The following is a 25,337-nucleotide window of genomic DNA, read 5'->3' as shown; positions in this document are numbered from 1 at the left end:
GAATCTCTCTGTCTTGAGAAGAGGAGCCTACAGTTCAGAAAGCTCTCCCTTCTATATGCCAGCTTCCCAAGGATGTCAGCCACGTTAGTTGGTTACACTGTATATAGGATCATTAGAAGCAAATGAAGGTGTAAGACTGGGTACAACAGAGCCAACAGATTGTTATAAACAGTGACCTGGGATCACAGTAAGGTTAGATTCAAATAATAGTACACCTGTCTTCACTCCATATGTGACCTCAAAAAAATAACCAGGATACTATTAGTAACAACTAGCCATGGGGTTAGGGGAAGGGAGAAACCTGGGTCGTTCACCTGGGTAGTATGAGGGACCACCTCTAATAATTTAAAGCAGCAAGGCCAAGTCAGGAAGGGAAGTACAGCTTGGGGTGGCCAAAAGCAGGAGTGACCTGAACCCTTAGTTCAGAGAGAGCTGAGCGTGGGAACAGGTTGCTCTTTTTATTTGGGCAAACAGCAGCCTCCACAGGAGGAGTTTTGGGGAACAGGCAGGCTATGCACCTGCCACTATAGTACTTAGGGTTTGGTACAAGAAAGACATAAAAGGGGAAGATAAAAATGTGGCACTGTGAAGAAGGGAACTGCCTTGCAGGCCAAAGCTTACTGCCACAGACAAAACCTCTGGATCAGAGCCTTGGGCAGAGGCTGCAGTGTTCTTGGCTCACTCTCAAAGTGCTGCCAACAGCAGGTACTTGGCAAATTAAAAACGAGGTGAATGCAGGTCACAGCCACATGTTAAAGAGTATAATTTCTGCATTCGTATAGTAAATAATACTCCACTATCATAGCCTTAAGGCTATGAAGCATCCCCATTGAGGGGGGAGGTAAAGAGGGGAAAGGGCACCTTGGGATTCCGAGATGATGGGCTTTTCTTTAATTCCCTGTTGACTCCTGTCCCAGGAGCAGGGTTTGGAGAATGATGCTACAACTGATTCCCATCCCCACAAAAGAGGCAGGTTTCTTATCTGCAGCAGGCTCTTAACACTGGCATTAGGCCCAGAGCCCATGTCTCTAAAAGCCACCTAAAACGTGGCCAGAAAGGGAGGGGACAGGTTGGCATGAAGCTACTCCTGGGCTCACTCAAGTTCCCCACTTGCTTGTCCATCCCCAGTTCTGGGGTTGCCTGGCAAGAAGTTAAACTCTCGTGTTCCTCCCAAGACTCTCTTCTGTTGCGGAGTTCAGTCTGCTGTTGGCTGTTCCTGAAAGAGATGTGTAGAAGAAAGGTCACAGTCTATCCCTGAAGATGAGCAAGCTGAGGCAGCAACAAATACAGTAAACTGCTTGGGTAACATAGGGCAGAAAGAGGTCACCTCAAGGTACCTTGGAGATTTCAATCTAGTGAAGGACTGGGATTAGGACATAGATTTCTCTTCATAGAAAGCAATCCATAGGGTCAGGCATCAGTATCTGGGTATATGGAAATAGTGAGTGGTTCTTTCCATGGTTAAGTAAGTTGGAACTGGAGAAGGCTAGGAAGGTATATTTGGGGAAAAAAAACCCCAGCCCTTGACAAAGAAACAGTCTTGGCTAAAAAGGACTGGTTTTCCCACAACTCAGTGGGGATTTGGTAGGCACTTTGCCTCTCAAGAGAATGAAAAGCAGTACTAAGGAGAGAAAAGTTCAAACACCACTCCTTCCCAGAAGGAGGGCAAATCTGCACAACACCAGCCTTTGCAGGAGGAGACTTCTTGGGAACAGAGGCAGGCTGCCCTCCTACCAGCTTTTGTCACTGGACAGAAATGCCAGCAAGTCTCCTCCAAACATCAAAGGCCTGTTAAAGCCAAAGAAAGGGGGAAAAAATGGAAGGGAAGATATTTACCTTGGGTGTTTTCTAAAAAACAAAAATTCTCACTAGTCCACAGTCATCTATCAACTGCAGTTTCCAACTGTGCCAAAGAGGGAAATGTTTACTGGGAAGGCTGGAGAGAAAGGGGAGATGGGGAAGAGGAGAGAAAGGAGAGAGGAAGATACAAAATATTTAGCTAAAATGGCAGGTCAGTCAGCACATACTGTCGAGGACTAGACCAGGAGATAACCATATTTACTCACATAATTCCCACACAATTTATGGCAACTGTTTAAAAATGAGACAGATTTTGCAGGTAAATTGTTTTCTGCTGTCTTGAAGTGTACCAAGAAACCTAGAGCATAAAATTTCATTCTGAGATGAGCCTCTGAATTCACTTGGTAGTGAATAGTGTGGATTAGCTATTTTCACTCTGAAAAAGTATTTGACAAGATTCTCTATTGATGACTTTTAAAAAATAAAGATATCAGATAATCCTTAGAGTTTAAAAATGGCCACTGATATTCTGGCTTTGATAGGAAATAGGTAGACTAAAGGTACATTAATCTGAATGAATAAGCATTAATAGCAGAGTCTCACTAGAAATGATTTTAAGACTAGTACTATTTAGTTCTCATATAAATTATCTGGAAGAATTCATATATAGTAAGATTTCGAAGTTTGTAGATGACGCTAAATTCTGTGTAGTGAAATACCAAGCTAACAGGAAAAAACCAAAGAAAGGCCTCACAAATCTGCATTAATGACCAAAAAAGGGGCTGCTGAGCTTCACTGTGGCATTTGTTGATAATCAGGAAGAACTATTAAAAAAAACTCTTTCTTTGGATAGGGCAGTCAGTTAAAAGTGAGGGAAAGGAATTAAGGTGACCACAGGTTATTCTCAAATCAGAACTGTCCGAACGGTGCTCCTTTAACCAGAAAGGCCATAAAATTCTGGGTAACATTTAAAACAAAAGTGAAAATTTTTTCTAGACTTCTGCGCCTGGGAAACAAAGGAGAGCTTAACTATAAGAGAGATTTTTTCCTAGGTGGATTAGGACTCTTCCGTCTGAAAACAAAACAAAACAAAAAAATAGAGAAGAAGTATATAATTCAAGTTTTTAAGTTCTTGAAGGGTATGTTCAATGTAAATTCAGAGTTGTTGAAATTCCAATCTAGTACAATTAGGGACACTCTTGAAACTCAAAGGATGAAGCTTTAAGGAGGGGGAAAAAAAAGACTGTGTTACATAATGCATCCCCCAAGGGATGCCACAGACACAAAGTATAAAATAAATGTAATAAAGCTTTGGGTTCAATTCACAGATAATACATAATGAATTAAAAGAAACTAGTATATTTTGATACCATGGCTAATCTGTAGGATTGACGTCTTTCACAAAATGTCCCTTCTTGTCAAAAGACTGAACACCACAACTGGTCAAGACATCTCTGATGTTTAAAATATACTTTTAACGATCAGAATGATTGATGCAAAGGGCTCAAAAGAAGCTACAGTCCTAATAATTGTGTGGGAGAATATGAGTAAAGACAGTACCTGTCAGCATTTGAAGCAGTAGTTACTTTCCCTCTATACCATCCCCAGGGGGGCGCTCAGGAGAATCTATGGGAGTCCCCAAGTTTGGTCTTTGGTTCCTACTTCAAAGCTCACAAAAAATAACACGATTATTCAGTTTCTTTGATTCTTCCAAGAAACACAGATTTCTAGGAATGCTTAATTTTTCATGCCTTTTATCACACTTCTCATATATTATATTTATATATATTTGTAAAAGCTTGTGTCCCATTCTCCCTTGACTACTTCCCTTTATACAACTGGTCTGCACACAGTGGGGGCACTCTACATTTTACTAAGAGATAAGAGAATTAGGTATTACCAAATTGCTTCCATTAGTTGCTCCCAGTAGTGATGATTTGTATTGTAATAACCCATTCACAGCCTCACCTAGTCTCATTTGTAACTAGGCATTTTTGAGAGGATTAGAATTAAAATATACTATAGAGTGATTACACACAAAGCAGACGCCTAAGTTTAACAGCTAAATCCTAACCAAGTGAACCAACACAAATAAAAACTAAAAAGCTGCCACAGACTTCACATACACCCTACTGGTTGAAGCAAATGGAAATTCATCTAACGAGGGCATAGCTAATTAAAGGTCAGCTGATGAGAAAGGGGGAAAGTAGAAAGGAGGAATGAGGGGAGGAACTGGGATAAAGAACACCAGTTAACTGGCTCCAGAGATACCCAAACAGGAAGGAAGGGACTGAGTTTGGCCCTAGGTCAGGGACTTGACTTCCAGTGCCTGCTGAAGGATGGTTACCTGCTGCTGCAGCAGTCTTGCTATGGAGCAGCTTGGTCTGGCTGTTGGGGACAATTCGGAGGTCCAGGTTCTCAGGAGACTGTGGGGGATTCTGGGCACGTGACGCCATGAGTGCATTGAGGTACTGCAGTCGAGTTACCTAAAGAAAAGAATGGGACACTTAGCTTCAAAAGTACTACTGGTTAGAATTCTGCCTTACTGAACTCATCATTTGTCCTGTTTAAATACAAGATGTATATTGTAGAGGAAGCAGAAAAGGACCTAAGATGGGGGGAAAAATAAAACCCTAGAAAAACGCCATTAAGACTGACTGGAGGAATCTTGAAAACAGAAAGGAACTGTTCATAGAAATGTTATTTTAGGGCCCTCAGTGTGTGTTACAGCTGGGATGAGGAAGGCAGTTTAAGGAAGAGGAGAAAGAATAGGAGAATTGGAGATAGGATAAAATCATCATGCTAACACTTCAAAAAATGGAGCTGGAATGCTTTTGTGAGCAACCAAGAACAACCATTCTGGAACCTAAGGCTCATTGTCCAAAAGGTAGATAAAATTAGAATTTTAGCTAGGTTCCATAAAGAAACATGACCAGGTTGGCCTAGCCTTATTATGAAAACAAAACTCATTAAAACCAGCACTGATGAGTTACATGGACCTTCACCTTAATGAACTGCAGGTCAGAGAGGGCCCTCACGGTGTAGTCAGGACAATACGTAGAAGAGTAGTGGGTACTCTCTGCTGGCTCGCACTGCTGGTCACGTCGGCTGGGCCGAGTTGAAGACACTGGGGACTGGTGAACTGGGGAAAGGCAACAATCAGTAGTGTACAATCAGTAAACTGAATCCACCTTGGAAGGGGGTACCCTGAAGTTTTTAGAAACCACTCCATTAAAAAGCACACTAGAGAAAAGGCTGACAAGAACTATGAAGAGATGAATAAGGAACAGAGCTTTCCCCATGGAGGTGTGCAGCCAGGAAAAGAATCTAGCCTTCTCAATGCACTAGGCTATCTCATCTTCAGCATACGTTCTTTCATATGAACTCCACAATAGTTCTGGGAGGTAGATACTATAAATGTTATTATCCTTGTTCTACAGAGGAGAAAACTCAAGCCCTAAGAAGTTAAGACACTTACCTGTGGCTACAGAGCCAATAAGGACCACATGTGACATGTTGCCTAGCACAATTCTTATAGGCACTTTGAGCTATTATCTACATTCCAAAATTTCTTCTGTTTTAGACTGTCACTATAGCAGGACTCCTCACTTCCTACTTCCTCCATTCCCCAAAAATATTTCTTTCTGCCTCTGTACAACTGGACTACTCAGTTTGCAGAGAACAGTGGGGAGAAAAGGGCAGATGCCAGCACATCAGTGTGCTTAGGTCTCTGAGGACCCATAAACCACATGATCCTATGAAATGAAATATTTCTTCTCTCTCTCCCCATACACCCCAGGTATCACAGCAAACATCAATCAACAAGCATTTATTAAGCACCTACAATATGGAAGGCTCTGTGCTAAGTGCTGGGGATACAAAAAAAGGTAAAAATGGCTCCTGCCTGTCCTCAAAAAGCTTACAAATCTAATAGTGGAGATAACATGTAAATAAAGATATATACATTGTAGAGGAAAGAAGAGAGGGGAAAGGATTAGCAGCTGGGGAAGTGTGAAAGACTTCTTAGTGAAGGTGGCATTTTAATCTGGAGGGCCACGTGACTGGGTTAACACGTAGACATTTCAGTAGGCCAGAATGTTAATTCATTTCTGGTATCTCACTAGAAAGTAGATGACAATGAAGGCTGAAAGAAAGCTCCCAAGGCCTCTACAGTGTTAACTGCAACCAGGGCACAACATGCTGGGAACCACGGCCTGAGGGTTATTAATGTCTTGGTGCTCTTACCTGAGGATGGTACTGATAAGGCAGACACACCATAGTAAGTGAAGGCTCCATTTTCAAACTTGAGGCCCTCTTTCCCAATCTCCACCTCAACTCTGCCCTGAAGGGAAAAAGAAAACATCAGTGTCTTAGGGCTTGTCTGCCCTTTTTTAGGAGAAGACCACCAAAAGGAATTATCAATTTCAGTTAGATATGAAGAAACCAGATTAAAATAAATATCTCTGGGGATAGGAGATGAAGAAGAAAAATGCTATCATTACCCCATTTTATAATTGAGGAAACTAAGGCAAACAGAGGTGAAGTGACATGGCCATGGGTCAGACTTGGGCCTTCTTGACGCCAGGTCCAGCACTCTATCCACTGCACCACCCAGCTGCCTCTGAGTATCCTTATTCCCCAACTCCTGTCCCTTTTCTTATTTTATTGTGGAAAGGAATCCAGGTCCAGGGCCTGATATGATGAGGTAGAACCTGTTGAGTTACCTGCAGGATGAGAATGAAGTAGTTAACTGGCTGATTGCGCTGATACAGGTAATGGTCTGCAGCCAGTCGGTTGCATTCATCAAACTTCACTTCCTGGTTGACACTGGGATGCTTCAGCAGGTGTAGCAGGACCTTCTCTGAGATTCGTAGTGGGCTAAATAAGTCCACCTCTGCCCCATGGTGGGAAAAAGTGACAAGTGTCCATAAGGGGCTGTAGCCACTCAAGCTTCTACTCCCAACTGCCCCCAGGCCTACCTGAGGCACCCTCATACCAGATCAACAAGCTGGAAGTGCTATAGGATTTGAGAAAACTGGCTCTAAGCCCACAGAATCTGTGATGCTGGAAGTGGGCCACCTGACTACAGTTCTACTAGCCTTGCTGGCCACAAGCCTTGGGCCCCTCCCATCAGCTGGCCTGCCCCTGCTCTGAGCTGATACAAAGAAAAGTTCTATTGCAGGTAACAGGAAAAGGAAAACGTCTTTACCTCTAGGATTCCTAGGCCTTGATGGTTTATTTGCTCAGAACACAAGGATTTCCCTGTGAACTGTGAATGGGGTTGTAGTAGGAGAGTCCCAGTACCTCTCCTTTAAAGTCTTTATGCCTCAGAAAACAGAAGGTAAGAGGTTCCACATCTGGTCAGTTACCCCAAAAGGCAGTGCCTCTTCAAGCCCTTGATCAGGGGAGAGCCCAGGGATGGTGAGTAAGAAGGAGGTGAGGATCCTCTTCCCCTCACCTCGGGAGAGGAAACGCTGGGTGGCCAGGAGCAGTTGGGGGGAGATCTTCACTTTGTGCTCATTGTCAGACCCTTTGAACAAAGAGAACTCCTCCTTCTTTCGCTCTAAGGGGGCACCCAGACAAGTAGGTTTCTTCTTCACCTTGTTTTCTCCTGAAACAGGATTAAAGAGCATAGTTAGACATTAACAACTAGTTTTGCCAATATATTCAAGTTATTCCATTACCATGTTTTCCCTCCTACCAAGAGCTATGGTACAGAGAGGTTTGGCAACATCAAGATGTGAAGAAGGCAACTGTTTCACTCACCACTGCAGAACAGCTGCCCTTTGGGCTGGATATAGCTGCCATTCTAATCACCTGATAATTCTGGTATTAGGTAAGGAGAAGGAATGGGCACAAAGGACTTGCCAAAAGGTAGACCTCCCCATCTGGAACTGATACAGGACAGTAATTTATATAACAAAGAAACCTGAGGCATCAACACGGGAATCTTGGGCCATTATAACTGTACTTGTTGTGAAGGGAGTACTTAACAATCAACAAGCGTAAACATTAACATTTAAAACAATGACATAATTTGCTCTGGTAGCTCAGTAACCACATTGCATTGAGACTCCATGCATGAGAAGGGACATGGAGCAAAATATTATTTCAAGATAATCACCACCAGTGAGCGGTTCAATGCCCCAAGGTCAGATTTTAAGTTCCAACTCTGTCAGGTAAATACCAGCCCTTACCCCTAATAAACAGTTTTACAGGATATGATAAAGAGCTCTAAGATCAGACTGCTCAGGCAGGACAGTGATAGATACACCATAAGCACCTTCCAAAAGTTATATGCTGGAATTAGGCCAAAATTCACAGGTGCAAAGAACACAGGCTCTCTGCAGAGACAAATCTAGAGCTGGGCTGTAAAAGAACGAATTTGTAATGACAACATAGGAGCTCAACATGTAGAAAACTAAAACGGTTCTGAAAAGATAGTTCCACCTACTATCTTGATGATCACAAGGGGGGGAAAAACCTAACCCCAAGATTACTAAGGGATCCAGAACAGAAAATGGTTTTGCAGTCAACGGTGGGAAGAATAATGGTTTTGACGTGAGGACACCAGGTATAGTGTTATCTTGGGAACTTGAAAATATTGGTCATAATCACACAGAGACTGGAAGAACCTGTTTACCAGGATATTTGAAAGTAGCTTGGCCAACAAGAGGAATTTAAGTTCATTTGTGTCTAGGCTGCTTGAATACCCCTGCAACTTGAGAGAAATTAGATGAGAAAAACAAAACAAACTAATGAGTTAACTCACCATAGTCATCAGATTCATCCAGGATCTCTGATTTAATTATCTCCTCAATGACATCCTCCAGTGTGACAAGACCCATAACCTCATAGAAAGGGTCTCCCTCGCCTTCATTGTTCACCTTCTGTACAATGGCCAGATGTGACTTCCCTGTGGAACAATATGCTGTTGTCATGGTGGCAAACAGAAAGAAGCCTAGACATGCTGATCATAAAACGTTGTGGGCCACACATATGGGACTTAATAGCCATAAAAGACTCTCAGGAATGAAAGGACAGCATGGAAGCATAAAACTGTGTTTGAATCCTGACTCAAGATATTCACTAGGTTGGTGATCCTGGGCAAGTCATATTTTAATTCTGGGGCCTCGGTTCACTCATATCTAAATGAAGGGGCTCAACCTGATGACCTAGAGGTCATTCAGGACCTTTCCAGCTCTAAACATATTAACTTTCTGAGGCTCTATTTTCTCAACTATTGCTTAGTATCTCTAACTGGACATCTATCAAGCAATTTTATTTTTATTTTTTTAATCCCCCTCCCCAATTATGTATAAAAAACAATTTTTAACATTCTTTTTTAAAAATGCCAAGTTCTAAATTTTCTCCCTCCCCTCTTTCTATTTCCTTGAGATGCCAAGCAATTTGATGTTATACATGCATAATTATGCAAAACATATTTCCATATTATAAGTCATGTTGTAAAAAAACAAAACAAAACACAAACACCCCCCCTTCCAAAAAACAATCACATACAAAAATAAAGTGAAAAATGTTTCAATCTGTACTAAGAATCCATCAATTCTTCCTCTGCAGGTAGATTGCATTTTTTATCACGAGTCCTTTGGACTTGTCTTGGATGATGGCATTGCTGAGAAGAGCTATGTCAATCATAGTTGATCATCATACAATATCACAGTATCACATCATACAGTATCACAGTGTACAATGTTCTCCTGGTTCTGCTCACTTTACTCTGCATCAGTTCACGTAAGCCTTTCCAGGTTTATAAAAATATTTTAATATCCAGAGAAGGAAAGGCTTGGACAAAGATACATCCAAACCTCTGAAATCCTCTCCAACTCTAAATCTATGACTCAATGATCCCCAAGAGAAAGAACTGTTGTCATACATGTTATACCCCCCTTAGTACCTAGTACTGTGTCTGTCTTGTATCAGTTTTTAAAATTTATTAAAATAACAAAATGACAAGGGAAACTGACATGGATTGATAGGTTTAACTGATTTGTTCCCAATCTGTCTGAGACTGTTATGAGAACCCAATATTATTCTCCATGGCCTTAGTAGTCTGCGATCTGAAAAGCTGGGACTAGACAGGATGTTACATAAATAGAAGCCTGAAGCATAGTTTGCAAAGAACACTGAAGGCTGAAAAATGCCACAAAAGCAATGTTTTGCAAACAGACAAATACACTTTGTAGTACAAACTGATATGCCAATGAGGGTTGGAATAATTCCACTTAGAATTCTTCCTCAAATTAGTTTTTTTCTGTTAAACTTAAACAATCATATATACTGCATAAACATTTATTAATAAGTACCAGCTATGTACCAAGCACTCTTCTGAGTACTAGGAATACAAAAATAAAAATTAAATAATTCCTGCCATCAAAGAGGTTAACATTCTCTCTGAAGAAAGAATACGTATGGTATATACACAGGTAAATACAAAATACATACATAGTAAAAACAAAGTAATTTTGGAGGAGGGATACTAGAAGCTCGCAATGCATCAGAGGTAGAAATCAGGAAAGGACTCATGTTTGAGCTAAGCCTCGGAGGAATTCAAGACTTCTAAGAGGCAGAGGTGAGGAGACAGTGCATTCCAGATATGGGGTGGGGGAAACGGAAGAAGATAATGACTAGATAACCTCTAAAGTCCACACCAACTGGGCACTATGACCCCATGATCCCTGAGGGTGATGACTGGTCATACATTTTGTAATCCCTCCTAGACCTAGCACTATATTTTGTAGCAATAGCACTTTTGTGGCATTTCTCAGCTTTTAGAACAAAAGAACTAAATGCAGACTAAATGCAAAGGCATACAAGATAGGAGACAGAATGCTTGGCTTGAGGAACAGCAAGTAGGCTCCCTTTGGCTGGACCACAGAGTGAGTGAAGGGAAGGAAATACGTAATGAATGAGCTTGCAAAGGGGAGTCAGAGCCAGATTTCAAATGGCTTTAAATGAAAAAACCAAGGAATTTGCATTTGATCCTAGAGACAAGAGGAAGCAGAGCCACTGAAGCTTTTTAAACTGTGGAATGATATGCTCAGACTAGTACTTTAGGAATATTATCTGGCAGCTATGTTAAAGATAGATGAGAAAGGGGAGAAACTTGAGGCATACAAACTAATTAGAAAGCTACTGCAATAGTCAAAGAGGTGATGAGGCACTAGTGTGAGGCAGCAGAAAAAATACTGACCCTGCAGTCACAGTACTGAGTTTGAATCTAGATTCAACCATTTACTAAACCTGAGTAAACTGGACAAGTTACTTAACCTAGGCCTCAATTTCCTCATCTGTAATAGATGGCTGAACTAGATGGCTTCTGAACCCCTTTCCATATTTACATCTATGATCTTAGGGACTGAATCAGGATCAGTAGAAAGAGCTCCACTCCACGAGTGGAGATAGAGTCAATGAGATTTGACAACAGACTGGCTTCAGGGAGAAAGGATGAGTGGAGTCCAGTGAGAACCTAGACAACTGCAAGGATGGCAGGGCCCTTTACAGAAACAGGAAAGTTAGGAAAAGGGGTGGGTTTGTCAAGGAAAAATTTTAAATTCTGTTTTAAATGTATTGCTTTTGACAGAATAGAATTATCTTAGAAAAATTCTGTCTCTATCATCTTTACCAAAATTTTCAAACCAGTAACACTGTAAATGAGTAATGGGATTGTTATTTGTATTTTCTTTGAAAAGCAAATCACCACCCTCTAATTTATTTTGGGTGTACATACAGATCGTTGCCATTTTCTCGGCATGAGGTGTACCTGTATTGAGTTGCTGCCTGATAGAGGAGGGCAGAATGGCAGAAATTAGAGCTTGGCCACAGTAGGATTCTCTCCTTACTCTTACCATTGTTAATCTTCCATCTATGGAAATATATTTCGCATGATTGTACATGTATAATTTATTTTAATTGCTTGCCATCTCAGGAAGCAGGGAGGGAAGGAGAGAATTTGGAACTCAAAATTTAAGAAAAAGTTAATGTTAAAAATGTTTACATGTAATTGGGAAAAAAAATTATTAAATAAAAAAAAAAGATGGTTCACAATACTTGATTATACTGCCTTAGAGAACTTTTCCTGCATATTATGGACTTGCCCGGCAACATTGCTCTCTTTGTACCTTACCAACTCTGTGGAATTATTTAAGAATTAAAAGTGACATTTTGCAGAATGTTCTGATATTCTTATGGAGAAGTGAGATGGGAGATGCAAAGGAGCCCATTGGTTATGCTTCTGCCACTTTGAGATTAGGCCCTTATTCCAAGTTTAATAAGTGCCTGCTAGTGGCAAAGATGCAGAATGAACCCTGTAGCTCTTACAACATTTTTCTTGCCCCTATGACATTTGTGTTGGGGAAGGCCCAATTATTTGTAGAAGTGCCATTCCCAAGTCAGAGCTTCAAAGTGGCCCTACCACACAAAGCGAAATCTATTGGGGAAGATGGAGAACTCTAGCATGGGATTTTGAGCAACATCCTTACCGAATTTTGGGAATGGTCCAATGGGCCAAAGCTCAGGGATGAAGGGAGGGTTGCACTGAATGTTACCAAAGGAAAAAGGGCCCACCCCAGGCCAGTCACCTCAGCATGTCAACCAGCTGCAAGAATCCAAAGCAGCAACTTCTACACAAGGTCCTTCATGCAAAGTTATTCCTGTTTTTACAAAAGTTCCAGTCAGCCACTTACCCCACATGACCATGAGTGAACTGTGAAGCATAAAGAGCTTTTTAATACAACCCAAAAAAAACCCTGCATTAATAAAAATAAATGATAAATTATTAAAATATTCTACCTGAGAAACCTAATGTTCAAGGTGGTCATAACCCAACATATGAGAAGTTGAAACATTATGAAAAGGAACTTGGCTTGAATGGGCAAAAAGTCCATCTTGAATGACTTTTGACTCTTTCTTTGCACAGATGTGATTATAACTAATGAAAACTTTACAGTCTATCACACAGATCAACTCAATATATTCTTACAGACTATTATATTTGTGAACTAGGCATAAATGCCAATACATACTTTTTGTAACATGTATCATCATTTAAAAAAAGTTATGTTGCTATTGTCAACCCCAGTGTTAAAAACAACCAGAAAACTTCGCCCTATATAGTTCTGTTATAAAAAAGATTTTCAGGGGCTGGTTCGATATTGGGAAAACTATCAGCATAACTGATCATATCAACAACAAAACTAACGGAAACCACATGATTATTTCAATAGATGCAAAAAAACTTTTGACAAAATGCAATACCCATTCCTATTAAGAACACTAGAGAACATAGTAATAAACGGAGTCTTCCTTAAAATGATAAGTAGCATCACCCTAAAATCTTCAGCGAGCATTATATGTAATGGGCATAAGCTAGAAGCATTTCCAATAAGATTGGAGGTGAAACAAGGATGTCCATTATCACCACTGTTGTTCAGTATGGTACTAGAAACATTAGCTTTAGCAATAAGAGAAGAAAAAGAAACTGAAGGTATTAAAATAGGCAAAGAAGAAACAAAACTATCACTCTTTGCAGATGATATGATATACTTAGAGAACTTTAGAGAATCAAGTAGAAAACTACTTGAAATAATAAACAAATTTAGCAAAGTTGCAGGATATAAAATAAACCCACATAAATCGACATTTCTATATATTACCAACAAAGCCCAACAGCAAGAGATAGAAAGAGAAATTCCATTTAAAGTTACTGTAGACATTATAAAATACCTGCCGAAACAAACCCAGGAACAATATGAACACAATTACAAAACGCTTTTCACACAAATAAAGTCAGATCTAAACAAATGGAAAAACATCAGTTGCTCATGGGTAGGCTGAGCTAATATAATAACAATGACAATTCTACCTAAATGAATTTACTTATTCAGTGCTGTAACAATCAAACTACCAAAAATTATTTTATAGAACTAGAAAAAATTATAATAAGATTCATTTAGAAGAACAAAAGGTCCAGAATATCAAGAAAACTAATAAAAAATAATGCTAAGTAAGGTGGCCTAGTCGTTCCAGATCTTAAATTGTATTATAAAGCAGCAATCATCAAAAACTACTTGGTACTGGCTAAGAAACAGAGTGGTGATCAGTGGAATAGGTTAGGTATGCAAAGACATAGTAGTCAATGACAACAATAACCTACTGTTTGATAAACCCAAAGACCCCAGCTTCTGTGATAAGTACTCACTATTTGATAAAAACTGCTGTGAAAACTAGAAAACACTATGGCAGAACCTAGGCATAGACCAAAATCTTACACCATATACCAAAATAAAGTCACAATGGGTACACAATTTAGATATAAAGACTGATACTATAAGCAAACTGGGAGAGCAAGGAATAGTTTACCTGTCAGATTTATGGTGAACAGAAGAATTTATCACCAAACAAGACACAGAAAACATTATGCAATTGAAAATGGATAATTTTGTCTACATTAAATTGAAAAGTTTTTGCACAAACAAAGCCAGTGCAACCAAGATTAGGAGGAAAGCAGAAAACTAGGAAAGAATTTTTACAACCAGTGTCTCTGATAAGGGCCTCATTTCTAAAATATATACAGAACTGAGTCAAATTTATAAGAATACAGGTCATTCCCCAATTGATAAATGGTCAAAGGATATAAACAGCCAATTTTCAGAGGAAGAAATTAAAGCTATCTATAGTTATATGAAAAAATGTTCTAAACCACTATTGATTAGAAAAAAGCAAATCAAGACAATTCTGAGGTACGACATCACACCTATCAGATTGGCCAACATGACAAAACAGGAAAATGATAAATGTTGGAGAAGATGTGGGAAAATTGGAACACTAATGCATTGTTGCTGGAGTTGTAAACTGAACCAACCATTCTGGTGAGCAATTTGGAACTATGCCGAAAGGGTTATAAAAAACGTGCATACCCTTTGACCCAGCAACAGCATTTCTAGGGCTGTATCCCAAAGACATCATACAAATGGGAGAAGGATCCACATGTACAAAAATATTTATAGTAGCTCTTTTTGTGGTGGCAAAGAATTGGAAGTTATGGGGATGTCCATCAACTGCGGAATGGCTGAACAAGTTTTGGCATATGACTATAATGGAATACTATTGTACTATAAGAAATGATGAGCAAGCGGACTTCAGAAAAACCTGGAAAGACACGTATGGAATAATACAGAGTGAAATGAGCAGAACCAGGAGAACGCTGTACATAGCAATAGCCACACCGTGCAATGACTACTTTGACAGACTTAGCTCTTCTCAGCAATGCATGCATCTTAAATATCTCCAAAAGTCTCATGATGGAAAATGCTATCCACATCCAAAGAAAGAACTATGGAGTTTGAACACAGATCAAAGCATACTATTTGCTCTTTTTTTTCTGTCTGTTTTGTTTCTTCTTTCTTGTGGTTCCTCCTATTGGTTCTAATTCTTTACACTATTATTAATATGAAAATATGTTTAAGAGGAATGTATATGTAGAGCCTATATTAGATTGTATGCTATCTTGGGGAGGGAGGAGAAAATTTAAAACTCAATAGCTTATGGAAATGATTGTTGAAAACTAAAAATCAATTAAAAAAATAAAGAAAAAAATTTCTAAAAATATTTTCAGTATTGAGAGCTGAGGAAAGATCTGGACAGATACCAGTGGTCCTCTGGGTAAGGTATAGTTTCTAAATGCTCTAAGAACCATGCAACTGTATTTCCTGGGGAAAGAAAAAGATCTAACTTATTAACATTCTTAATAGCTATCAAAGTGACCCGACTGGTTTCAACTGTTGAGCACCTTTATAAGAAGGCTTACTGGACCCTACGGGTAAGTTACATGCATGTGAAAACTTAAAAGGGGAAGGTTCCTTTGCATCATCAAAACCACGCTTTGGAAATAACAAATACTGACAACCAAATAACTGTTGTGATAGCTTTTTTCAACTTGACCTGTGATTTCTCCAGTAGAGGAATTTTCCAGGGATGAATTCCCTTTACCAGTACAGATTGACAACTGCTCTGCAACTTACAGGCTTAGTTATAGGTAACTTATAGGTTGAAGCACTGAGAGATCTATTCAGTCTTAACAGAAAATCTTTCAATGTCTTAAGGATCTATAACTTCATCAATACGGGTACTCCCTCTACCAGGGTCATAAAACCAGTATGTATCAGAAGGGGCATTTGAACTCAAGTCTTCTCAATTTTGAGGCCAGCTCTTTACCTACCATACCATGCTACCTCTTTCGTGCTATATTACATCACTTAAAAAAACCAAAACCCAGATATGAAAACAAAATCAAAAATCCCCCCAAAACCCACATCTTTCAAAGCTTTAAGGATCTATAACTGAATGCAGCAGTGTGAGCATTTCTTCTACCACAGATGACCATCATACAGTCAAAGATTCACCACACTGCAGTCATTCTGGTGACTGGCTCAGAGAAAATAGAGTCCCTCACCACAGGACAAGTACTCAAAAGCCTAAGCAACTTGGTGGGACACTTCTGTGACTTACATTTCATTGGAATAGCCTTTGAGAACTCATGGTCACCTCCTCACCATAATTAGGTAGAAGAATAGGATTTCAGCTGAGGCAAAACAAAATTGTAGCAGAGATTTAAGAAGGGGCACCACAACAAAGGATGAAAGTCCTAATAAAAGCTTAATTTTTAAAAAATGATCCCAACTCTGAATCTGCAGGAAATGCCCGACAGGCATAACAAAATCTCCCAACCTCCTTATCTTCCTATTCACCTATTCTTCCTCAATTCTGCCATAACTCCCTATTAGAAATAATGCCCTACAGCCCACTGAAAGATAATACAACTTTGAAGGTAGGGCTGGCTCCCCTAAAGCTATCCTGCTATTATCCCTATACTAAAAATTTTAGCTCCTAGGCCCCAGTGCACAACAGCAGACAACTAGTCACTGCCTGATTTCATGAACCAAGTTCACTGGTTACTGCAGGAAGACAGGGAGGCTTAACTAACTAGAGGTGCTGACAGGAATAACCTATGGCCATGCATTAAAATTACTTGGTCTCTCCCTCCAAACTCCTAAGACAGTCTAACCTTTGAATGAGAGAGGAAACTTAAGGAAAAATTCTTCACACCATTAGTGCTAAATCAGGTTTTTAAAAAAGTAGTACAAAAAAAAAAGTAGTACAGTGACTGGTAATTTGAGGGGAATGAATGTATCCCAGAGATAAAACATCCAAGAGAGCCAGAAGGATGGAGAATTCTTATTATCTTGCTTATGAGCAAGAGAACACGTCTGCCATTATACTGGTGGAATTTCACTTACCAGGAGGGCAGACAACTCATGCTCCACCCCAATTACAGTATTCTGCATGAAGCTCGAAGGTAGGCAGGCTGGCTATCTACCTCAAAGGCTCCTTAGAGCCTGTTGTTCTGCAGCATAACTATAGTCTGCCAGGCAAGAAAGCATCAAGAATTTTTTAAGACAAATCAATGATTCTCATCAGTTTGATCAGAATTCTCCAACAAAATATCTCCTATAGAAATTGGTACTGGCATAAGAACTAAAACCTTTTGTTTTGAAGTGACATATCAAGCTACTTAATGAGTAAGGGCAATGTAATTATTGGCTATATCTGTCTCAATACATAAAATCAGAATTTTACTCTGATTCTCATAGCCTAAAGTCTTTGCTCACTCCCAGTTTATCCAGTTAGTTTATGGTCTGATATTACATCAGTCCTTAAGGCATAAGCCCACTCAGTGGCCTCCGGCTTAATTCCCATTCTAGATCTCAGGAGTACCAGTCACCTTTTCTAGGTAAGAATAACACCTCAAAATGAGCCAGAAGCCCTAACGAATCTATCAACAGATCTCAGGATGATAGATCTAGAGTTGGAAGGGCCACAGAGGCCAAATAATCCACCCCCTCATTTCACAGATGAAGAAACTGGGGTCCAAAGAGGTTAAATGACTTGCCCAAGGAATTCAGGTAGTGTCAGGTGGGATTTGAACCCAGGTCCTCAGCCTCCAAAGCTCTTTCCCTAAGTACTACGCTGTCTCACCAAAATGATCTACTGATAAAATCTACAACATGTGTAGGCAAGGGGAAACCTAGGGCATCATGCACCCCTGTTTTCTCAGGGATTTTGACAAGTTTATTCTCTACTCTCAAAGAAAAGCACAGATAAGCTGGGGGCAGTAATCTGGAGGGAAGGGAAGGTGCAACAGTCATCACACTTAAAGTTAGAAGAAGAAAGACAAAAGCAACGGTGCCATCAGTAATGTTGCTTTAGATAAAGAAAAATAAAAGTTCTTTATTCTTCAGAAAATCTTAAGTGTTGTTGCTCTAACCTCTGTAAACAAGCCAGCAGAGGCAGCCAAGTGGCACAGGGCACAGAGGGCTGGCCTTGCAATAAGACCTTGCTTCAGAGACTTAGCAGCTCACTTAGCTGTGTGATCCAGGGCAAGTCACTTAACTTCTCTGTGTCACAGTTTTCTCGCCAGTAAAAAGGGGATAATACTAACAGCACCAATCTACCAGGGTGGCAGAAACAAACCAAAGAGAAAACATATCTAAATGCTTTGTAAACATAACATAAACGTTAGCTATTGTTAATTATTATATGCCTTCAACAGTATCCAAAGTTCCCTTAGAATCAGAAAGGGCCAATTTAAAGATAAACATATAAATGGGTTCCCTCCCCTCAAAGATGGATAGAACTTTAAATTCAAACTAGGAGCTTTGTTCCACTCCCAGTTACAGTTAAGAAATCCTCAGAAGACCCCATAAACTGACCAATAGGGAAAGAAGGGAGGAAGGGGAAGAATACTGCAATCATACACAGAGTACAAATCATACAAAGAATCAAGCAACCAAGAATTTAACCAAGGTGAACTGAATTAAGATGGGTGTCTTGAAGTCAAGAGACCCAAGTTCAAATCCTAGCTCTGCCACTCATTAACTATGTCAATTTGGGTAACTATCTTCACCTCTTCTGGGCCTCAGATTCCTTATCTCTAAAATAGAATAGAACAATCTGATCGCGAAAGCTCCAGGGCTCTAAGACCATTAGAGCCCTTTTGTTTCTGTTGACCAAGGTCTTCGATGAGTTCTTTTGACGCAGAGATCGGGCTCTCAAATCTATGATCCTGTGCTCCATGAGACCCAGAAATGGCTACTTGCCCAAGGATCTTACCCCAGAGGGACCTCTGAGCTTCCGACCAGATCTCTTAACACTTCTCTCATTGTGGCATTTCCCTGTTCCCTGACCCCTGCCTTCGGCTGGATTATTTTACTGAATTTCTTTTCAAACGAAACGAGATTGTGAAGCAGCTTCTGGGCAGAAGGAAAGCTAGCTTTGGAGATAGAGGATTTGGCTTCAGATTCCTTATCTGTAAATGAGGAAGGTCGAACTAGATGACCTCAGCTGTCCCTATCAGCTCCGGAATTCAAAATCCTAAGAATACACAAGCGCATTTGGACCGGGATACATCCTTCCTAAACCACTGGCCCCGCCCCACTCCACTTTTCGGAGAATCCCATTCACATCCCGGTCCAACTCCCTCCAGGAGGAAGCCGCGGTTCCAGGAATGGCAGCATCAGTTACCTCGTTTGAATTCCTCCAGGACGGCATCCAGCTTAGTGTCATTGAAGACAAAGTGGAGTGGATGGTTGTAGAATCGGATAATGGTGCTGAGCGGGGTGCAGTCCTCCGGGTCCACGAAGGCTAAGTCCTTGAGGTAGAGCATGTCCACGATGTTGGAGCGTTCTTCCTCGTACACCGGGATGCGAGTGTAGCCGCTCTGCATGATGGTGGACATGACGCCGAAGTCCAGCACGGCCGAAGCGTCCAGCATGAAACAATCCTTCAGCGGGGTGAGCACGTCCTCCACCGTTTTGCACCGCAGGGCCCCCTTGCTAAACTCCTCCCTCACGAACTCGTGGTAAGTGTCAGTGCCCCGGGCCAGATCCACCACCCGCTCCCGCAGTCGCCCGCCTTCCTGGCGCAAGGCCAGCTCCAAGAGCTTGCCCACGGGCAAGGCCACGGGGAAAGTGAGCAGGACCGCCAGGCGGGTGAGACCCAGCGCGCGCGGGGCCAGGCTCAGGCCCCAGCGGCCGCTGACGGCCGCGGGCGCCACCTCGCCCACCAGGTACACGAGGCCCGCGCTGCCCAGCACGGCGGGCACAGCTCTTTGGCCCACGGCACGGTAGAGAAGCACGGCGAGCGCGGCCTGGGCCAGACTGGCCAACAGTAGTAGGGCGCACAGGGCGAAGCTGCCCCAGCGCCGCAGGGGCTCCAAGCGCTGCGCGGCCGCCCGCTCCGCCTCGGAGCCACTCTCGCGCAGCACCTGCACCTCGGCCGGCTCCAGGGCCAGGGCGCTCAGCTGCAGACCCCGGGCCAACGCCGCCAGCCCCAGCAGCGCGGCCGCCAGCAGGCCCAGCGCCCAGGGCAGCAGGGGCGCCTCCTCAACGGTAAGGGAGTCCCCCTCGGCCGCGGGCGTCCAGCTCCCCTGGGGTTCCCCTCGGCTGCACAAACGATAGCGCGCGCCCCCCGCGGGCCCGCCGCGCTCCACGCGCACCGCGAGCAACGCCGAGTGAGGCCGCACGGCCTCGGGGTTCACGCTCAGGGGCGCTCCCGCGCCCCCGCGCGCACCCCCCGCCTCCGACTCTTCTCCCCCCTCCGGGCAGCCCGCGCCCGCAGGGGCGAAGGCCACCCAAGGCCACGAGCGGTTGGCGAAGCCGGAGCCAAAGAGCCGCAAGCGGAAGGCGGCCCCGGGCGCGGCCCGGACCACTCGGCCCCGGGCCCACACCGGACCCTCGGCCCTGTCTCCGTCCTCTTCCAGGCAGAAGCCCAGCACCCGCGGGCCTGACGCGTCCCCCCCAGCGGCGCAGCCCAAGCAGAGCGCAGCGAGCACCCAACGTAGGCCGCCCGCCGCCGCCGCTGCCGCCGCCGCCGCCGCCATCACCAGCCACCCCCCTCTAGGTCGCCCGCTCAACCTACTCCAGGGTCCCCGCCCTCCCTCCAGCCAGTCAACGAGCCTATCCGTGCCCCGCTGACCAATAGGAAACGGCGGAGGGCGGAGCGTCGGGAGTAGTACTAGGCTGCGCCGCGTTGTAAACAAGATGGGGGCGGGGGACAGGGAGGGGGGCGGGGCGGCTTGTGGAGTTTGGTTTTAAAGAGGTGACAGGCTCTGTCACTGACCTCTTGGGAACTGAGCTGGGTTGTGGAGGCGGGGGTAGAGGTCCTAGTTTATTCTATTAATTTAATTTTTTAAAATTTGGGGCTCGTTATTTTAGAGTTTTTAAGTGCAGAAACCCAGCATTGTATCTCCGGTCTCCCTGCCTTAGAGCAGGCTGTCCATCCCTTATGCCTGAAATTCTCTCTCATCGGAGCTTAAGGTACTTTCAAAGCTTAATTCAAGTGCCACTTCCTATTGGAGACCTTTCCTACTTTCCTCAATTATTGTTGTTGAGTCGTTTCAGTCGTGTCCGACTCTTCGTGACCCCATTTAGGATTTTCTTGGCAGAGATACTGGAGTCATTTGCCATTTACTTCTCCCCCTCATCTTAGATTTGAACTCAGCTCTTCCTGGCTCCAAGCCAGGCGTTCTATCCGCAGCACCATCTAGCTGCCCATATTCCCATTGGAGACCTTCCCTGATTCCCCCAAATTATTAGTGCTCCCCCCTTCCCCCCAAAAAAAGACAAACCCCAACCCTACCTTATATTTATTTAGTATATATTTCATATTACTTTATCAGTGTGTGACTTGTTTCCCTCTAAAGGAATGCAAGCTCCTTGAGGGCAGGGACTTTTTGTTTTGTCATTATTATCCATTATAGTACTTAATAAAGGTTTGTTGAATTGAACATCTAATAAGAAGAGTATTTATTATGAAGGTTCCAGTGACTCACAAAAGGCCAAGCCATAGTGGTCCTAGAACTGGGAAAGCCCCATGGAACAGGTTTTTGTTCTGTAGATTATATGAAGCAAGCTGATCAGCTGTTGGGTACCTGAAACCCAACACCTCCATAAGTCCTCACTTCCAAGAACTTTAACAACCTCTAAAGGCACTTGGGTGTAAAATGTTAGTAAGCACACTGGTTTAGAAGAAAAGTACTCCTGGCTCTACCACTGACGAGCCCTGTGATCATAAGGTTATAGATTTAGAGCTGGAAAGGATCTTAGGGATCACTGACAACCCAGTCATTTTACAGATGAAAAAACTAAGGCTGATATTGTTGCCTGGTGTCATAGTTAATAAATATGTGAGGCAAGATTCACACTCTTCTTCCTGAATCCCGCAAATAAATAAATCTGTACTATTTCCTATGTGCAAGGCACCGAGGATGCAAAAAAAATTTCTTTTTCATGGCTCAGTTTTGTCCTCAAGGAGCTTATATATTCTACCTTTCAGGGTGTCCTTGCCCTCTTTGGTCTTTGGTTTCCTTGTTTGTGAAATGAGATTGGACCAGATGGGCTCCAAGGTCTCTTCTATTTCTAACAACACTAGATTGTTTTGCTTGGTTTGGTTTTAAACTTAAATCCCAGGAAGAGACCCTGAAAAATCAACAGACTAGAATCAAGGCCAGGTTCACTAGCTCAAGAGAGACCATTTGAGTTTCAGGGTCACTAAGATCATTAGTATCTTGGATACTGCAGTCCCAGATGCAAATTATATACTTTCATTTTTTCTATGTTGCTTAGCAATTATTAGTTAGGAGTCATGGAATACAAGGCAGAACCCTGGATTTGGAGCTAGGAAACCTGGACTGGAATTCCCAGCTCTGCTACTTAATGGCTGTATGACTATGGGCAAGTTACTTAGCCTCTCTGAAACTCAGTTACTTCATTTGTAAAACGGGGCTAATAACTCTACCACTTCCCTCCCAGGATTGCTATGAAGAGTGGGTTTTATAAGAGTAAAATGTGAATGATAATGATGAAACTGTACTGGTAATGCTGCTGAGTTGGTCAACAGATTTAGGGGGCCCCTAGCTTAGGGTGTGTGTTCTAGGCAGGACAACCATTTAGAAACCCTTGGTGACTGAGAAGAGTGTAGTAGGAAACACAAGCTAGATAACTGTTTCACAGGAATGAACTCTGGGGAGAAAAGGTTGTTTTGTTGGGAAATGTTTGTTAATTGTTAAAACTTCATTTTTAAAAAAAATATATGACAAAGCTGGAGAAGAGAGCAGAATTCTGCTGGCCAAAAAGAATTTCAAATACCACAACCAACTGACCATTGTGAGTGGACAGACTCTTGGTTTTTACTCACTGCTATGTATGTATGTAACAGGATACATATGACAGGACATTCTTAGAGTTACCCTTCGTGACCCTGGTCAAACAAATGAGGTCTCTGGGGCCAGGACTGAAGGGACTTCCGGAAAATCCTGAATGGACCTTTGGTCCTCCTTCCCATCTTGTGACAACAAGTAGAACGCTGAATCAGTTCAAAGAAGAAACTGCTTCCTGCCAGCTTTCCTTGCCTTGACTCTTCTTCAGGGAAGAAGTGAGCTCACTCTCTCAACTCTCTGTGAGGTGCTATATGGAGGTGAGATGTGAGCTTTCCCCCTACTCCCACATGGAAAATGGACTTGATTAGCAGAGCTTGCATCTAGACCTATGGCTGATTTGTTTCCTTTTCTGAACAAATAATTATCAATCTCAAGGTGGAGGTGTCAAGGCTCGGAGTCAACTTAAAGTCCAAGAGGTCCAAAGGGACTGGGTTTATTGAGTGAAACTGCCCAGCTGCAAGGGGAGCTTCTTGATCAAAGATGACAAGATCACCATCGGCTCCATTTTACCAGACGTTGTACTGGTAGTTGTTTGGACAGTGGAGAGAGCTCGGGTGAAATGTAAACGTCGAATACGCAGCCAGACCTGCAAACTACGGTATGTTGTGATGAGGCATAAGTATCAGCCTCCCAGACTGTTGCAGTTATTGCAAAATGCTGTTCTAAGTTGCTCTGTGGATGTGAGCTGTCTTTTGTGCAGGCATAGCTGCATCTTTGATTCATAATACACACTGGATCCCTTTTTGGAGAAACATCAGAGATGAGACAAAATCTAAGCTAAATTGTCCTGGGCTACTAGGATTAAGGTTTGAGCTGAAGAGTGTGAGAAAAGGGATCACAGCCCCACTCTCATTACAGGCTGGGCTCCCAGGACTGAACTCAGTCCAGACCACATACACAGGTCTAGAGTATATGGATCTTGTAATGGAGAAGGGAGTGAGCAAAGGCCACCAGCCCCTGTGGACCCAGAAGCAGTTCCTTGTTGTTAGAGAAGTAATTTTCTTCTTCGTCTGATTCCCCCAGAAGAGGAGCTATAAAAGAATATTAGGTACTTAATAAATACTTATCCATTGATCTGAGATTACTTAATATTACTAGGAATTAACAAACTTGGGAAACATTTAAAATATGTCATTACCCCAAAGACTTCTAAGAATCCAGCAGTTTTTTGGCGTTGGTGATGCACCTGGTCCATCCCTAACTTCTTCCCCCTACACCCCCTTTCAGACCTGCTTCTCTGTCCTCTTTCTAGGACCAAAGCACTAAGCCAGACATTAACCAGTCCCCTGTACCCGGACTGTTGCCCATTTGTTTCCTTCTGGATTTCCTTAATTATAGTCTCCACCCCTTCCTAGAAGCATCTTAATAACAGTGGACATTTATAGGCTTAATACTTTATAAGGCACTACAGGCATTATTACCTTCATTGTATAGATGAGGAAACTGAGGCCCAGAGGAAGTTAAGTGATTTGCCTGGGGATATACAACTTGTAAATTGTCTAAAGTAGGACTCAAAACCAGGCCCTTCTCTTAACTGCAGATACAAGGTTCTTTCCTTCTAACCACAATTCCTTATCCAAAGACATGTGGTCATGAAATATTTAGAGCTGGAAGGTCAAACTCCCACACTTATAGATGAGGGAACTGAGAACCAAAGATGAGAAATGACCTAGCCAAGGCCAAGAGCAGTAAATGACAGAGCCAGAGTTAAAACCAGGTCTTTAACTCCAAGTCCAGAACCATGCTGCCTTGAGTTTAGTTTCATGGGCCAGCATCTGCTGTTTTTTAAACTCCTATGCCAAAAGACCAGACTGTTAAAAAGACCTCCTTGGTGGAACGTTAGAACTGCAAAGGACCTTAGAGATCTTCTGTTGTTCAGTAGTTTCAGTTGTGTCTGACTCATCATGACCCCATTTGGGCTTTTCTTGGTAGAAATACTGGAGTGGTTTGCCATTTCCTTCTCCGGCTCATTTTACAGATGAGGAAACTAAGGCAAACAGGATTAAGTGACTTGTCCAGGGTCACACAGCTAGTGGTCTGAGGCCAAATTTGAACTCAGGAAGATGTCTTCCTGACTCCAAGCCCAGCACTCTATGTACTGTACCACCTAGCTACCCCAGATATGTTTTAGTACAACTCATTCATCTTACAACTGAGGAAACTGAAGCCCAGAGAGGGGAGGTGACTTGTCTGAGATCACACAGCTAGTATGTAGCAGAGTGGGGACTTGAAACCAAATTTT

General features: G+C 42.4%; 2 protein-coding genes and 1 long non-coding RNA gene across 4 annotated transcripts in view; 1 reads left to right on the top strand and 2 right to left on the bottom strand.

The window, feature by feature from the left end:
- Positions 1 to 141: 141 nt before the first annotated feature.
- Positions 142 to 20,779, bottom strand: CNNM3 (cyclin and CBS domain divalent metal cation transport mediator 3). Of its 2 annotated transcripts, XR_002323960.2 has the most exons (9): positions 19,402 to 20,779; positions 8,573 to 8,716; positions 7,259 to 7,411; positions 6,525 to 6,694; positions 6,046 to 6,142; positions 4,806 to 4,942; positions 4,148 to 4,286; positions 1,837 to 1,936; positions 142 to 1,216 (listed from the first exon to the last, which is right to left on the bottom strand). XR_002323960.2 is itself a non-coding variant. In XM_020984020.2 (8 exons), exons 1-8 carry the CDS (start codon positions 20,756 to 20,758, stop codon positions 1,152 to 1,154), a joined length of 2,262 nt encoding a protein of 753 aa, XP_020839679.1. In that variant the 5' UTR covers positions 20,759 to 20,778; the 3' UTR covers positions 142 to 1,151. The 2 variants fall into 2 exon arrangements, 1 of the variants encoding a protein (XP_020839679.1); XM_020984020.2 differs by lacking the exon at positions 1,837 to 1,936 and having other exon boundaries at positions 19,402 to 20,778.
- LOC110206549 (uncharacterized) overlaps positions 20,180 to 25,337 on the top strand; it is a 43,753-nt gene continuing 38,595 nt past the window's right edge. Inside the window, exon 1 of the long non-coding RNA XR_013484671.1 lies at positions 20,180 to 20,267. This is a non-coding gene — a long non-coding RNA (uncharacterized LOC110206549). The remainder of the gene's footprint in view (positions 20,268 to 25,337) is intronic.
- Positions 23,035 to 25,337, bottom strand: part of CNNM4 (cyclin and CBS domain divalent metal cation transport mediator 4) — a 64,011-nt gene continuing 61,708 nt past the window's right edge. Inside the window, exon 7 of the mRNA XM_020984018.2 lies at positions 23,035 to 24,126. Within this exon, the coding sequence (XP_020839677.1) occupies positions 23,999 to 24,126 (128 nt within the window). The 3' untranslated portion in view covers positions 23,035 to 23,998. The remainder of the gene's footprint in view (positions 24,127 to 25,337) is intronic.

This window comes from Phascolarctos cinereus, unplaced genomic scaffold, assembly GCF_003287225.1.
Source record: "Phascolarctos cinereus isolate Bilbo 61053 unplaced genomic scaffold, phaCin_HiC Scaffold_2;HRSCAF=192, whole genome shotgun sequence".
NCBI classification, from domain to species: domain Eukaryota; kingdom Metazoa; phylum Chordata; class Mammalia; order Diprotodontia; family Phascolarctidae; genus Phascolarctos; species Phascolarctos cinereus.
The sequence above is the reverse complement of the archived record's forward strand: the minus strand, read 5'-3'. Positions and strand labels throughout refer to the sequence as shown.

Bases quoted from the DNA above. Each gene is read 5' to 3' on its own strand.
- CNNM3 (XM_020984020.2), bottom strand. From the start codon at position 20,758: ATGGCGGCGGCGGCGGCGGCAGCGGCGGCGGCGGGCGGCCTACGTTGG. The intron at 8,717-19,401 runs GTAACTGATGCT...ATTGTTCCACAG, and splicing joins CCTGGAGGAATTCAAACGAG to GGAAGTCACATCTGGCCATT. The intron at 4,943-6,045 runs GTAAGAGCACCA...GCCTTTCCCCAG, and splicing joins CTTATCAGTACCATCCTCAG to TTCACCAGTCCCCAGTGTCT.